Here is a 17,311-nt window from a genome sequence, read left to right on the forward strand (position 1 = left end):
CTTGCTAACATGGTGGTCAGCAATTAAAACAAATAGCTGAGGTTGATGGGAATGCCATTAGTTTTGCAGATATTTAGTTATCAACCATTTGTGGCTAGACTCATTGACTAATCCATTTTAGTCAATTAGTTTATTAAAAATACATCCATATAGGGCCATATCCGCTAAGGACAATTGCAAAACGTGAGGTGAAGTCTGAATAAGACGAGAGAGAAAAAGATATATGGATACAAACAGAAAAAGAGGATGAGTCTAGAGACTGTCAAGCATGTGAGCGTGACTCACTGATGTGGAAAAGCTGCAGGAGGAAAGAAGCCAAGCTGATGTAGAGACACCAACAAGCACCTTGAAAGACATATTCAGCAAATCGCTCCTTATTTCTTCAACAGAGAAACTCTGGGGTCGGATAGAAATGCTGTGACAATAGCAGCTGGATTGTGTGTGCACCACAGGTCAACAATGCCCGGAGTGAGACACAGCTGGAAGTCCTCCTAATTATCCTTAATGATCCGGAGGACCCCCGCTCAAAGGTAGTGATTTTCCTAATTTGTTTTTAATTATTAAGCGAGTCTGACCTCATTGCTAATGAAAGAACAAGGTGGATTCCTTGTGTAACTGTTATACACACTGAGACAACAGTAAATTAAAGCTTGTGTTTTTTTTTAAACTATGTAACCCGTGACTCATTTGGCCTTCAAAAAGAGAAAAGAAAAACACCTGAAAAGCAAGGTGGCCTTTCATGTGTTACACAATGTGGCTATAGTTAGTGTCATCTATTCCATCCTGAAGCAAAAACATACTGCAGGTTCAAACACGCCTAATGACAGCGTAGGAAAGGAAATGAGGGGGATTCTGTGATTGTAAAACTTTGCAAAAACATCGTCCTGTCTTGTGACATAAGTTGGGGATCATCATTTGGGGATCAAAGGAGTGACATGAAAAAAAAGCATTTCAGACAGACAGGAGAAAATCTTTCAGACGGACAAAAAACATCCAGAAATCTACATTTACACCATCAATTTACACACATGCCTCGTAGTTTTATCCACGGCAGGTGCCTAAAATAGGCAGATTACTACGACATACAGAACAATTATTAGTGACATGCTCTGAGTGTGTTGGGTCCCTGGCAGCCTCATCCTGGGTGGGCCCTGTAGAGGCGAGAGGCCCAGCTGTCATCATAAAGACAGGACCCATGCATGCAAGAGAATCGCTCCCAGTGAAAAAACTGTTGAGTTTATCCATTATTCAGCAGACGAATAGTTACCAGTGTTTACTGCTGGGCTCAATTACAACAGAGATCTAGAGAGACTCTGTGAATATGCCTATTAGTCCCTGAAGCTGCACAACAGATCAGAAGAAAGTCCCAGGGATCAAATTAAGTTTGTTTATTTTTAATAAAGAACCATGACTCATGTATTTCCTACGTTGCTGCCAGTGACTGTGAAACAAACAGCATACCGAGCATCAGCCTGCCTTATTTACAGTCGGAATTCTCTGGACTGAAAACAACTCCTGCGCTGTCAAAATCCAAAATAATTCTATTTCTTCACCCACCGCACTTTAAAATCCATGTTATTCTGCAGGGCAGCAGTACAACATAACTAACAGTTATTTCAACATCTCTCATCACAGCTCAAAAGGCAGACTGATGTCCATAGCTTTCAACAGACTATGTAGTGAGTGTGTTGTCAGCTTATCACACACACACACACACACACACACACACACACACACACACACACACACACACACACACACACACACACGCTCTTTGATGTGCTTCCCTATGATTTATCTGAGGAAAACAAACACTCCCCGCAAACGAGACGGTATAGATGGAGTTTAGTGTGAAACATCTGGAGAATACAAAAAAGAGGAAAATCAGCCTGTGTGAGCTTCTCTGCTTCTTCTAGAGACAAACGAGACCTAAATGAGCAGATTATTAAATCTAAAAAAAAAAACGAGATGAACCACGCTGACAGACTGATTACAATTTCAATTGTAATTTCGTCAGTGAGGCACCCCAGGGCTATGTTAAATCCAACCCTTTAGCAAGAGTGAGATCCAGAGTTTTCACCCCACGCCTCAGCACTGTCGCAGAGTGAATTATTTAGAAACGTCAAAGAGGTTTGAGGAAACAGCTGCACTTCTATTAAGAACTGCCCTGCAGCCTTTCCCGGCCGGATAAAGACAGACTTTTTTTTTTGTCTCTTGTACATTTGATGATTGTGCTTGTAGTTTGTCACAGCACTATGAAAGTTCATTTTCAAAGGATGTATCTGGCACACTGTGCCCGGGAAAAGAGGCCATCTGGTGATCCTAACACAAGGCAGCAGCGCCCTCCAATTCTGACCCACCAGGACATCCGCTTCAGCGAGCCAGGCGGACAAGGACATGAAGCAACCAGGGCTTGTCATCACACGCACATGAACACGTGCATGCACACACGCACACACACACACACACACCTGCAGAGATACTGTACATGCTGCTGGCAGCATGAACTGTGGTGACACCAGCGGGAACCTGACCAGCCCTGTTACACAGCACAAAACAAAACACTGAGTCTAGATGATACTTAGTTGGGCTGCAACTACGGATTGTTTCCGTTGTAGTTGATCTATTCATTTTATCGATTCATAAATTGATCATTGGGAAAATGTTGGGTATATTTGGGTATAATAAGTATACTTATTCAATTTATGATAAAAATACAGAAAAGCAGAAAATTCTTACAACTGAGAGGCTGGAAACGGCGAATATTTGCGATTATTAAAATTGTGACAGATTTATTTTCAGTAGATTAGATCAGTAAGGCTATATCCACCACGTCCCACTTAAGGTAATGTCTCTGTTGCCACAGGAAATTCCGCCAGATTCAAGTGTTTTTACCGATGCCATTTTACTTCCGCTTTTTTAGTAGTTAGAATTTTAAACTCTGGTGGATTTACGAGGACTATGGTTAACTGCTCCTCAGATCTCTGCAGGGTAAATCCAGACAGCTAGCTAGACTATCTGTCCAATTCTGACTCCAAAGGAGTTCTCACATGCACGACTCAACTTTTGAACTTGGTTTTTGTTTTATAAAAAAAAAATAATAATAAAGTCGCTTCTCCGTAAGCGAGCTGCAGACATTTTAAAACAATACAGCCTGAGAAGCAGAGATGCACCTCTAATGTCAAAACAGAGCAGCGCAGGACAGGTTTGTGCGGTTAAAAGCGAGACAGTGAATTCTATCAGTGGGAGTAAAAATGGAGGCTTCACAGAGAGGGTTTGATGGCTACCTGCAGGGAATGAGAGAGAGAGAGGAAAATACAGAGTGTGCATGTGTGTGGTGCGTATATGTAACACAAACTTTAAATCTTCAGAGATCTTAAGCAACTATTTCACTGTCTGACTTTGGATGACTTCTGGCAAAAGTAAAAAGTAACTTTCTTTAGTAGCTTTTAACTTTCTTTTAATGCTTTGCAGCTGTCAACATCTTGCAACCGACAAATAGCAGCATGACAAAAATCCCGCAGCTCTGGCATACAACAATGCCGAAGCAGTAGGGAATAGTTTTTTGACATATCTAAACCCACACCATAAATACCTGTGTAAAAGGTTGTATTTATGTTTTGCACTGTTACTGAAGATTACCTCTTCATTCTCGATCTTTAGAGTAGCCAGGCGAGACTGAAGCTGCTGGAACCTCAGGATGAGCTCTCCGTTCACCGGGGGCTGCACTGAGATCTGACACACCTAGGGAAAAAGAGAAGAGGAAATCGTCAATGATCAGAAAACAGACATTGTAGCAAACCCCAGTGCGGTTTGCCAACTGAATGCAGACAGCCACACAACAGCATCTAGTAAACAGGCATGATATCAGCGTTGGCAGTGCCAGACAAACAGTAAAACTCAACATATGTTGAGCTACATGACTGCAGGGGGAGAATTAACACATGATTTATCAAATTCGGTTGCCCCATAAAACGTGATTTGACACCCCAGACGCAGTAAAACGCTGCATTTAAGCCACTGAAATCAGACCTCATTAAGTCTGGGACCTTTTTTAATCAACTCCAAATTCCCTTCCATGTTATTCAGTATATCTGCAGTGCAAGTGAATACAGTGGATGACTCGGAAATGAAACATTTTAAAACTCATTTTATAAATACATTTTTCTCCTCCATACACAGTTCTCCAGTTCAGTTCATCATCACAGTTTCTATTTTGTCCTGAACTGTACCTCGTCTCCCATATGAGACTGGAACTCGAATTTTGCCGGTGGGCAGAAGGCTGTAGGGAACATCTCCATGAACCTCTGTCGGTCACTGCGTGGGTCAAGACTGTCCACGGCGTTCTCAATGATGTCAAGACCCTCGTGGCGTGATGTCTCAAGGTTGTATTCGGCTGACAGGTAGGTCCGCAGGGCCCGGTTCAGACTGGCGTGGTACCCCAAATCGCAGCACTAGAAGGGATGAAAGATCAGGGTCAACATGGTCCTACAGGTCTCACATTACACACACCAGGGCTGCCTGCCACCAACGATCATTTTCCTTTTTGTTGTAAATTGACAACCTGCTGAATGTGAGGCAAACAAGCTAATAATTACTATATGGTCAATTCAAACAAACACAACATATTTCTTAAAATTAAGTCTTAAATCATGTGTGACTATACCTCTAATTGACCCGTGTATGGTGAAAGGAAAAAATTGACATTTAAACAAGAAATATTTCCTCTTAAACTCTACAAGGGAATAAATATAAGATAAGATAAAACTTTGCCTTTGTGTTACACAACATTACCCATGTGTTAATAAATGTTACCTCCAAGAACTAATGTTGATTTTTTTTGGCCAATGTCTCTCCTGGGAAGACACACACCCCTCAGGCACCCTTTTCTTATCATATTTTAAACCTCCTCTAACAGTCTGTGGGGGGGGGGGGAGCTCTGAATAGCAATGGGTCTTCTGCATGAGGAGCACAAAGAAAGATAATAACATCTAACTGACTGCAAAGTGTGGGTACGGTTTATGTAATAGTTTATGTCCTCAGCAAAAACGTTTCCCAGTCTCACTGAAGACGAAACAAGGGCTGACTAAAGCATGTGGTTTTATACTTACGTCAATTAAGTCCGACAAGTCGTGGATGTAGTATTTGAAGACGGAGGAGTTTGATGCTTCCAGTGTCAGTAGGTACTCGTTCCGCGCTTTGATCGACTTCAGCTTGTTCTCGGAGTACTTGGCTTGACGCTGATGAGAGAATTAGAGGCATAGAATGAGAAACAGAGCACAACAGAGCGAACGAGGGAGAATGAATTCAATGAGTCGTGAATTGACAAGTGATTGCGGTTTAATGTCTCTGCAAGCATCTCAGAACTGAGACTGGATTACTGGCAACACAACAGCTTCAATAAACAGAGCAGAAATAAATGAAATGATGTTAAAAATAGCAACAAAAAAAGGGAACAAGAACAAAAAAGCCTAAACTAGAAACAGACTGTGTCCTTCGCTGCAACTAGGATAACCTCAGTCTGAGCCATCTGTCTTTGTCCAACACTTCCTCTCTACCAGATAAATACTAGGCTGTTAGATCACCGCCATCCACTGACCACTGGGCTCTGACTCACACACTTCCGAATCGTCCATATTTTATCTCTTCCCAAAATGCATTCCAGGAAGAGTTGTGTTTAAAAAGCCACTGAATCCTTTGTCATAGAGATTTAACAGAAAGCAGGCTTGTTCTGAGAATAAAGGCCTGCTCTTTGGCTGTGACAATACTTCTCGGTTTATTCTTCTTTACTGAGGTCAGCAGGACTTCTGTGAAAAAACAATGCTTTTCTAATCAGATATTTTGTCGTTCAGCACACTATTAAAAGAGAAACACTTTAAGGAAAACAGAATAGTGTGACTACTAAGTTTAAATGCAATTGTTACAAATTGGATTACACTAGTTAAGGGTTGGCGTTCTACCTTCTCTTTCATCTTCTCGATCTTTTTCACGGAGCTGCGTCTCTGGTATTTGTCCTCCATTCGGATGCTGAAGACTGGTTCCCCCCTGCCGATCTGCTTCTCCTCTTGCTTCTCAGCCTCCTTCAGCTTGCTCTCGGCGCTTATGCTCTCCGAGTGGTACATGTGGTAGGTCTTCATCACCTGGAGACAAACACAAGTGGAAATAAGCTGCAAAGATGATATGTTTAAAAAAAAAACATGATTGATTCCATACAATGCTCTTTGGCAAGTACAAATCTCTACTTTAATTAATCGGGGGTGTCATAGTCAATTTTTTAGTATTGAGTAAAAGTCATGTTCCAGCCTGTGATTATCCATCAACATACATTCCTTAAATTTCAGTCTAAATGATTCTAATATCTGCTTTTCTAACTCAAACATTAGGTATAATTTACTATGAACAACTTTCATTGACTATGAATTCCCCAAAAAACTGTAAAACTAATGTTATTAAGTCAGTGTTACGTAGTGTTGAAATTGTCAAAAAACTGACAAACATTGAAAAAAAGCGTCAACAAAAATGTTGATTTTTTTAGTTATGATTGGAAGACAACCCAAGGGTTAAGGCCTGTTTGTCATTATTTCTGTTTCAAGATTTGCAAAGGGCAACATCCTGAAACCGTGCAGTGTTACAGTTTCAGGTCAGTTTCTGTGAGGTCAAAGGTCACTATAATCTACCTTCATAGTCCCAACTGGCCTTTTATAACCCACAACTAAGGCCTCTATCCTTTGGCCCTCTGATTTATCACATACGGATTCAACAAATTTCACAGCAGGCGGATCGTCTCGCCCTTAACCACAAACCAAAGACAGATCCCCTCTTGCCTTTTTATATGAGGCGGTCATACGACCACAACCACCACAAATCACTGCAGCTAAATCTAACATGCTGCCTTCATTGATCTTGATTTGGGAAAAAATATACTCAGGAAGAAGATTTGGTTTCGCCCTCTGGTTTCTTCCCCTTGGTTTTCACACAAGCTTATTAAGAGGGAGGTAGACTGTTATTTGAGTTCTTTGAGCTCTCATTTTTCCAGTCGATACAAGTAAAGTCAAAACAACTAAATAGGATTAACAACATATTAAAAAAAAGGGGCTCTACGTTTGAATTTTACATGTTGGAATCGTACTTTAAAACATCAGAAGGACAGTCTGCGTTGCACTTTGCTGGCTCAAAAGATTTATATTCATTCTGTTTAATATGTAGTATTTAATTCTTAAATATATCTAAATACTGTGTACATCTTTTTGTAAAGGCTAATAAACTGAACCCTCCGCACCTTGTGTCATCACACTGTAGTGATCAAGTACAAGGGAAATGCTTTGCCTTGGTGGTAAATGGATGATTAGAACTACTTCCTAAAGTCTGAGTCATCTTCTTCAGACAGAGTGTACTCGTACATGCTCCATGTCTGCATTAGACAGTAACTCACCCGCTAAATAGTCGGTAGACCACGAAACACAAGCAATGAGTTCTTCGAGAGAGCTGATTGACCATAAAAGTCATATTAACACTGGCTCACATCATCAGGAGAAGGGGGACCTGACACATGTGGGGGTTCTGAGGACAGTGCTTATGAATCACTGGCTGTGGGTCGAAACACTGAGTCCATGCAGTGGCGCTATCAGCAAGTAAAATCACTGACCCTCACACATGCATAACAATGAACATTCACAGTATTATTACTGATTTCCATGTAAATATACAGACTGCGTCCCATCCCCTGCCACCGAGAAACTGCAGATTATTTTTCCAAAAAGAATTCTGGAATCCCTCTACTTATATAAACAACAGTGTTGGTGATGGTTCTGGCAAAAGAAAAGAACTTGTTTCAGTGATCCACCTGTAGAAACAGCGGACTAAGTATCCAAAACATCAGCATAAAGGGGAATGGGAAAATCTTTTTGGGGAATATCTGGACCCAATTTGATTCCACTTGTATTTATGCATGTACTTTTACACTGATTTTGTCTATGCCGGTCTTTGTATGCATACTACTGGACATCTTTGGGTTTTGATTTCTTTAGCTTAGGGTTAGGACGAATTTTGCATATTTGTACCTCTCCCCTTATTGTGTTGGACCCCAGGTCTAACACAATAAAGATCCTTAACTCTTTTGTTGTCTTCCCGTAAACCATGAAAACAAGTTATCACTTTTTCTGACATTTTTGTCACTTTTTTTCAATGTTGTGGGTGCTTTTATTTTATTTTTTTCAAAAGTTGTTTGATATTCCAAATATTGACATTTTCAGCTTATTCCAAATGCCCAATGTGATGAAAAAATTGAAAAAGGGTCAAATTTAACCTGAGGACAACATAAAACAAACTATCAAGCGGAAAGTGGATTCACCAAATGGTAACTCTTTTGGCGCAGCCACCTTGCAAAGTGCCAACTGCAATACACAAGCTAATCCAGTCCTTACAGAGGTCACACACTCGCTGGTGTGGGAGGAGAAGAGAGTAAAGCAGAAGGGAAAGAAAAGGAAAGGACAGAAGGGGAGAGGCGTTTGTATTTGAATCTACAAAACTATCTTTTAATCTTTACAAAAAAATAAATGAAAGTTGTTTTTTGTATGCTTCTTTAGTAATGTTGCTTTGAAATTTGGATATTGTGTGAATCTCTCTCAGATGTTGCATTAACTCAAATCTTTTCTAACATTAAATCGGTCTTCTGTAAAGCTATATGAGCCTGGGTTCTTGACAGCTGGCACCATGTACTCAACTGAAAATAAAGGTAGAAAATGTGTTTAAACTCCCAGAATAAGGTTAGAGGTTAGCACAAGTGGTTTAACCTGGAATGAACCAACTCCAAAAAATTGCAGCTCCAGAATATATGCACTACACTTTGAATGCACTAAACCTCAAATGCAGTACAAATAGAGACTCACCCATTGCAAAATCTAAACATCTTCCCCCAAACTGAGCTATTTTTGTACGTGTGGAAAAACAAAGCAAAGCATAACTTGTCTGCAGCCCTTTGCCTTTTGTGGGTTTTGGCTTAACTGGAAGCAGTTTAGAGATGGGTGACTGACCTTGGGCCCTGTAGTCCTCATTTATTGGTCTGGAGTCTGCCACTGCTCTATTTACTTTGGTGTGTCTTTCAAAGGGACATATTTAGAGACAGAGCAGACCTGTTATTTCATTGTAAGAGGCAGAAATCAGGACTGTGTCTGTCTGATGCAATAGCCACTCAGTGTGTGTGTGTGTGTGTGTGTGTGTGTGTGTGTGTGTGTGTGTGTATCATGTTTGTCGTGATTGGAGCAGCACCGCCATAGACTAGAAATGTAACCACTGTAATCCACAGTAGTGCGTTGCCGGAGACTTTAGTAAGTACAATCATATTTCAACAACATTGACTCGATTCAATGTAGTCATTCTGTCTGAGCAGACCATCTAATTACCAGACATACATGTATGTGAGGCGTTAAACTAAGCTAGTAGGCTAGCGGAACTGACTGGGACAATTAAATCAGTGGAATTAGCTATCGATTTACAATTAAAGTACCTTTCTCTACCAAGGTCATAACTACACGCGGACAACTTCTTACAGAAAAGGCATTGAACAGAGGAGATGAAATGGCCTTTAGACTGCAGCTCTGTAGTCTAAGATATAACCATTGCACTGTTTGATGTGAAAGTGTGATAGTTTGGTGAAATGTTACTATGTGTTGCATGTAAAGTCTCTCGCTCTCTCCCCAGGCTTGTTATCTGTCTTTGTCAACTTTTGAATGGAGGTAACAATACCTAAAAGAGATCATCTTTTTATTTATTTTTTAAAGAAAATGTATCCACAAGTTGCTATTTGGCTCAAACTGCCTATTGTGGCTTTGCATTCATTTGCTTTTATTCACAAAAGAACTAAGTTGATGAGTCATTAAAAACAGAGAATATGAACATTAATGGCTCAAACATAATGTGTTGATACTTCACGGTTTGAATATATTGTTCATTAGGGTAGAATAGACTGTGGTTTATGTTGTGCTGAAAAGAGATTACCCATACTTTGTCTTTACTTTGGTAGATGTCTATTTGCTTGGATGTTTATTTGATCCCTGAGACATCTCTAAGATACAGGCTTAAAGACTAGGCTAGTTCAAGTGCTATGCCTGTTAGTCTCAACCACAGCAAAGACCAAGGTATTAACATTAGTAAAAAAAAAAAAAAAAGGGGGGGAATCGTTAATACTTACTGTGTATAGCTCATTTAGGACCTTCATCAAGTCTTCCTGGAGCTGAAAGGCTATTTCCTTGCTCTGAAAAAAGAAACAACCACATAAGAGAATTGCAACAAATCAGTAAATTTAAACAAGTACGCAAAAAGAGTTCTCCCAGACCAAAAATATAGTTAATAGCTCCTTCAAAACTGTCTGCAATGGTGAATTTACATTACAAACACTTGACAAGTCTGTTTACTGTATATTGGGTTTTGAACAAATGGTGGACAACAACCAGGCATTGACCCGTGGTCTGAATGGTACACATACACAACAAAAGGGTGGATTTATCACCCTGTGTCAAATGCGTGGTTTCAGAGTGAAAGTAGTATCAGTGTCACAACAGCTTTTCCGTTCAAATCAGCGAACACAGTTTGAGTTTCACTGGCCGCATGCTCAAAACATTATCTGGCTTCTACACCTCATCGTGAAAGATTTTTCCCAAATATGTTAACTCAATCAGCTGTGCCACAAGGCTGACTCAGTAATACTATCCCACACACACATGACCATGTTAATGCACCTCGCGGTTGTGCGATACAGTTTAATAGTGACTCAGTGATGGATTTAGAGGGGCTTTCACTTCTAATTTAATTGTGGAGCTTACATATTTCCTTAACACTGACTCACATACTGTATCACATGTTTATGAGATTATGAGTCATGACAATGAATCTTTGATCTCTCTACTATATTCGATACCACGCTGTGTTACCTGGATGATGTTACAGCCTCATTCCTGCACTCCAGGTCTTTCTCTAACCCAATTATCCACAGACAAATCTAATTTTGGGAGCCAGTCCCACCAAAAGGCTGCAAGAGGGTTCTGCGGGGGGGGTATTGAACCCCCTTGTGCATTGGGATAGAGTGGTGGTGATGTACAGTACTTCTGAACAAGAATGGAGTCCATTGCATGGCAGTGACTGGAAAAAATAAACTAAATCGACAACTACACTACAACTGTTTAAATAACTCATGATTAAAGGGACCCTGTGGCGTTTTGGACTGCCAGTGTGTACTAGAGGGATGTTTTTTATGGTTGGGTCCCTGTTTTATTGTTATACTGTCATGCACGTGTGCAAACAGGCAACCAACGCAACACACAAGACACGTGCCAATGTGCAAACAAACGCAAGAAAGAAAAAGACTGCAACCTAGTTTTTAAAATGTGACAAATTTGACTTTGCAAATGTTTCTCGACCTCTGAGAAACCATGTATGCTGAGAAATACTAAATGTAAGCATAGCTTTTGTTCATCTACAAGATTCCACCGTGTAAACTTAGGACCAGTTGTTGCACAATGGTTACAAGTTGGTAGAAAATGTGGACAAAAACCTTTTTAAAGTAATTTGTAAGGCTGCTTGTTGATTGTTGAGCGTGCCCTAAACAATGGCAATATTATCTGCTTGTATTAGCTGCAGGGTTCAGTGCACACAGAGGTAGTTCTTTGTTGCATTGCGTGCATTTGGTTGTCAGTGGCAATATTGCCCTTGCAAACTGAACAATGTATGGGATATCCTTACCTGAGATCAGATAAGTCACACACTGCCTTGCACACAAGTGGCTTTGTGTGTGTGTGTTGGCAACAGGTAAGAGGCTCTATTGAGGTCACACACCTGATTGATCCAGGGGAGTTTACAAGCGTGCTCGTTCTGGCGCACAGGTTTTCACAATTTTTGGCTCTAAAAAAGGACTCTGCTGAACTGTCAAAAAGTAACAGATCAAGACAAAAGAAATCTTTTGAAAACTTGTGTGCACAAACATGCAAACTCACACTCTTGTTCTTAACAAGTTACTCGCAGGTCAAGCTGCACAATGTCCAAACAAGTGAATAGACAGCAAAGAGGATTAGACTCTCAGTTACCGGCTGCCAGGCCGGTGTCTGAAATTAGAGTGTCGTGCCAGTTCACCAATTTGTAGCTCCTACATAATCAGTGTGAAAAGAGCCCTTAAGCCTGGATAACCAGAGCTTAAGAAGCACCAAAGTTGGCAAAAGTCACACTCAACTGTGTTTGTGAAAGGTGTGTAAATAAGAGAGCTATGGTGATATCGTTTTTTTTCCCAGTAAATGATAGGACAATCAGGTTCTTAAGTTCATAATACATCCGTAATTGTATCTCATGACATGACGGCACCACATTTTAACTGTCTCTTAATTGTAGATCCCTGCTGATCTTAAAGATCACAAAAACACAGGCCTTATCCTGTGGGAAACCCCATTAGCAACTGTCAGTTCAGAGGACAGAACCTTTGACTATCTGTTATATCTAACACTCATCAGCTCTTCCCCACTGAGGAGGCTGGGAAGTGATCCAGAGATCAATGAAAATCCTTCTCAGTGATCACACAAGCTGCAAGAGTGTGTGTGTGAGAAGTAAAGACAGAGATGAAAGTAAATGGGAATTACATTCAAGACATGTTTACAGTGTGTTCACCAGAGAAGCTTCACCTAACATAATGCCTTTGTGAAATAATCCCTGCTTTCAAAGTGTTGCTAAATGAAACCACACATAAAATACTTTCGGTAAAATAACTGCTCCTTTCATCTCTTGCTGTATTTCCTCTTCACTTGTGAAGCAGAGGTACGTCTGCACCAATCATGGACAACGATGTTTTTAGTTCCACCTTTTAGTATCAGATCAGTGTGCTGGGGTAACGAAAAATGGGATGGAATGGAGCGGTTCAATTGGTACCATTCATGTTTGACAATAGAAACGCAAAAAATAACCACTATACTGTGTAACAAACTGAACTAAACTGAGCCAGACTGCTTAGTGAAAACTAGGCTTAAATGCAACGTGTGCCTTGATTTGATTTTCACAACTTACTTGGGGGTTTTCCAATTCGGTGGAATTCATTAAAACTATCCTACGAATGGGTTTCCCCTTGTAGGATAATACCATCTGTATCCCAACCACATTAGAAAGATGAAACAACCCCAGGGAGGAGAAACCAAGTCAGCCTTTGGGGAGTGGTGGGTTTCATATGGCCACTGACATTAATCATGGTACAGAGATAGCAGTTGTATGCCCTGCTGTCAGTGTGTGGTGTTCAACATAGATCGGAGCGTCTTCACACTATTTACACAGTCACACAGTCAACAGACGCGTAGAAACTCTGACAAGGTCTTAGCTGATGTATTTCATAAAAACAATCTTTGACGTTGATCTTTTTCATTTAAATGCCAAAAGAAAAGTTTCAAATGTTGGGGAATTCAATTATTTGTTTAATCTGTTAAATGTTTCTGCATTGAAAACCGAGTCCTTAGCTTAGCATGTAGTCTGGAAACAGGGGAAAACAGCTAGCCTAGCTCTGTCCAGTGATAAACAAATCGGAAGCTGTTGTGTTTAACTGTGACTTGAAAAGAAACCAGCTGGAAGGAATTCTGTCATCATTATGTCACCAGCACCTTCCTACTGTGATATGTCAAAATGTCTTTTGGTGTAAAAAATGCTTATTGTAAAATAAGCACTATCCTGGACATGCTTTGCCTGGAAAAAAAGGTTCAAAACTGCCTCCAGCTTCAGGGTTTTTGAAGCTGCAGACTTCCATCAATAAAACAGGGCAGAATAACACAAAGAGCCAGTTGTATGAATAATAAAAACTGAATGCATATGATGTCATAGTGAGGTCCACTATTTGACGCCTGTACTCAAACACAAAACTAAACCCAAATGGGGTGATTCTAAACAAATTTGTGACCACAATGCAGCACTGAAGACATAAATGCACGTGGCAAACGGGTAAACCGGAGGATGTTGACGAAGACACCAGCGCTACTTTTGAGTCCTGTGCTGTTCCATCTCACAGCATGAGACCTAAACATACAAGGGAATAAAAACACAAGTCTTTGATGTGCTGGAAGGATGACAACTGTACAGCTGTCTCCTCGAAGCTCCGAGGGAGCCCACATAACACGGGGCACTTCTCTGTTGTTTGGGCCTTGTTACTGAAGCTCTGCCGAGATCAAAGGCACAGGGAAGCTTTAATTAGAGGACGAGTGGTGTCTCGGGTCTCATATGAACTGGGACCTCCCACCAGTCTGCACAATTTCACCTGGATTCACAGAGAAACTGCAAAAGGGACAACTATCACACAATAGAGTCAGACATTGCAGATTCCACGACAGTAATGATGAAGGTGAGGTACCCTGCAGATTGTCAGGATTTGGCAAAGTGTCTTCAAACTAAAAATGAAAATTGGTATTGAAGGAAGTCAATCATTGTAATCATCAAAGTGTGTTGAGTCGGGATAGGCAACGAGAGAAAAGAGAAAAACAACTTCTCACATCTGGCCTCATTAGCAGAACCGTAATACTTTAAACACCATCAAAAGGAAATGGTTGCTGCAGTTTCCTGTTTGTGTGTTGGGGGTTTGGGTGAGTAGTTAAAGGCCACGCCCCCATACAATCAGATGAAGTCCCAGCCATCAAGAGAGGTTCATTCTTTTGAGAACGTTACTTTTTAAATCTGAAGTTTAGATGGTCGGGGTTTGCCGTAAAGTAGAAAAAAACAGAGAGGAGGAACAGAGAAAGACAAAGTCGCACAAGCCTAACTGACACAAAGGCGCTCCTCTGAAGAAAAGCCACTTTGTAATTTAGGCCTGCGGTGAGTTCATGTGACTCCTGCAGCATAGGAGCTCATAATCTTTTAGGGAGTTCTCGTCTTTGTGGTGGAAAAGGCAGCAGAGGCCCGGTTACAGCCATGAAGCCACAGTCGTCAGACGGGAGAGTGAAGGCATACTGATCTGAAATTGTGGTGGCCGAGGTTCCTCTGGATTACTCTAATTCACAAAACTAAACCACAGAAACCCAACAGTGTTTCATCCCATCAGATGCAAAGCTGAACATATACTGTATGTATCCTGTATATCATGCAGCTAAATATACTTTGTTGTCAAAAGAATGGGTTAATTGAAAGTGAAAGACTTTTTTTATATCACATATGTGAATGGAGACACCGCTGCCCGCACCGACCGCCGTGAAAAATCTGGATTGGGTTAGTGGTGAGTTGAAACTTTGGTTGGGTTGATCAAAGAAAAGTCCCATCTGACCTTGTTTGGTATATGTCAAACAGTACAGTAGAAAGTAAAAAAAGAAAGATTGAAGGAGTTCAAAAGAGACTTCATGGGCATTAAAGAGACAAGGAAATGGTGAGACAGAAGTACGTAACGACAGCAGGCTACAGTCTTTGTTTGGAACTGGAGTGAATTTGTGTTAAAAATGCAATACAATAAACAGAGTGAAATGAGCAGTGTGTTATGATAGATTAACAACGCCTGTAAACGCAGCATAGTTTTCTTTTGAGCACATAAAGTGCTTACCTCCTTGAGCGCTGTATGTTATGTCCCGCATTTATCATGATTTTTGCATTTTCTTTCAAACATGGTCAGATTTTTTTCAGTCTGTTCAGTTTTTTTTTTTTTGTCAGTGCAAACACCGAAAGGCCAAGTTTTTTCAACCACTCCGACCACAAGCACCTCTATTTTTGACCGTATTAGAAAATAACTTGAAGAACTCAAAGATTACTTCACACCCCCCGTGACATAACAAGTCGTCCATTGTGTTGTCAATAGAGAAATCAAAAGAATCCCGCTTTAAACAAGGTTGTCACGTCAGTCACTCTATTTTTTTAACCAAAAGGATAAGAGTGTACAGGTCAGCCCTTTATGAGTGCCTTGACAATCCTAATTAGCTTTGGAGGCCTGCACGTCCTCAATTCACCCCTGTTCACAATTAAATTTTTAAATAACTTTATGTATACATATACAATACATGCACAAAAAAACAAATTCGATAACCGTCAATCCCTAAAAACAAACTCTACTACTTTCTTCTGTGAGTTTTAAACACAGACTGTATAAAAAAGGTTTTAAAGCTCTCCCAAGCGCTGAAGCTCTCCCTTCTCTTCATTGAAGCATCTATGTTTACAGGCTTGCGGTGATGAACAATGTGCTATGCGTGCCAAAATAAATCTATGTTTGGTACTGCCAATTTGTTTTGTTTTGTCATGGTTCATGTGTGCAACAAACATTACATTAGTCCCCGAATCGTGCAGGCCTACTTTGGTGTGATCCTAGCCTACGTCTTGGGCCGCTCACCTTCTTGAGCAGCCGTGTGGAGTCCTCACTGATCTGCATGAACCTCATGATGACATTGTTGAGGTAGATGTCGCTCAGTGTGGCGTGGTCCTTGCTCTCCCTCCTCACCTGGTTCAGCAACAGGTACCAACAGTTGACTGGGGACAGCAGGTTCTGGTCTTTCCTAAATTAACCAGGGAAACAGTCAGGTGTCAGATCAGCAGCCAAGAGATCCACGTGGAAAATAAATCTCCTGTTGTCATTTCCTGACATATTATAATAAGAATTATAAAGACCAATGACCAGTGTGTAGGAAAGAATTGGCTGTGTTTGTTAAGGTGCATGTTTAGAACATTAATAAACAACAACACACATTGTCACAAACTTAAAACCCACTCCACAGTTAGGTAGTATGGCTGAGATGAGCACGATCAAGTACCGGTATGCGTGTCCTGTGTATCTGCTTCCATGCCAATTTCTCAGCCCTCATTTTTAAGACAATATTTGTCATTTTTACAAGAAGACTGTGGCAGTTCCTCCATTAGCAGGTTGTCTACAAGTGCACTAAGGCCGCTTACAAAAAGCAGAAGCTGCGTCATAGGCCTCCCTTGGTAGTAAATGTCCCATATACCGCTTCTGGGCCTAGAAATCTCTCCATATATTGCATGTACTACAAAGTTAAGTTGGAAATACTTTGTACCAGTGACATTTCTAGGGCAGAGCTCTTGCGATGCTATGAGCCAAGCTGGCTCCCTGCAACCAGGGAGGAGTCTGCCACAGGCTTTAAATACAATTAGTGGAGTGAAGTTGGAGAAGCCAGGGATGTATTTTAAGTGAAGATGTGTTAGGTACTTTGGCAGCTACCCCCAGGTTCGTAACCATGACTCTTTCCAGTAATTATCAGAAGACAGGAAACACACACTTTGAGCATTATTAGCAAGGTAAAATCTCTAACAAGATGAAAATAAGAAATTCTTAAAAACTGTGACAACAGAAGAAAAACAAGCAAGACAAGAGAAG

General features: G+C 40.7%; 1 protein-coding gene across 4 annotated transcripts in view; it reads right to left on the reverse strand.

Moving 5' to 3' along the window:
* Window positions 1-17,311, reverse strand: part of srgap1a (SLIT-ROBO Rho GTPase activating protein 1a) — a 79,415-nt gene that overhangs the window by 24,298 nt on the left and 37,806 nt on the right. For all 4 annotated transcript variants that reach the window (XM_034878327.1, XM_034878328.1, XM_034878329.1 and 1 more), the window contains exons 3-8: window positions 16,313-16,475; window positions 10,190-10,252; window positions 5,961-6,140; window positions 5,112-5,240; window positions 4,233-4,454; window positions 3,643-3,744 (exon numbers count right to left, since the gene is read on the reverse strand). In XM_034878327.1, the coding sequence (XP_034734218.1) occupies window positions 3,643-3,744; window positions 4,233-4,454; window positions 5,112-5,240; window positions 5,961-6,140; window positions 10,190-10,252; window positions 16,313-16,475 (859 nt within the window). The remainder of the gene's footprint in view (window positions 1-3,642; window positions 3,745-4,232; window positions 4,455-5,111; window positions 5,241-5,960; window positions 6,141-10,189; window positions 10,253-16,312; window positions 16,476-17,311) is intronic.

This window comes from Etheostoma cragini, chromosome 8 (genome assembly GCF_013103735.1).
Source record: "Etheostoma cragini isolate CJK2018 chromosome 8, CSU_Ecrag_1.0, whole genome shotgun sequence".
In the NCBI taxonomy this organism is placed as follows: domain Eukaryota; kingdom Metazoa; phylum Chordata; class Actinopteri; order Perciformes; family Percidae; genus Etheostoma; species Etheostoma cragini.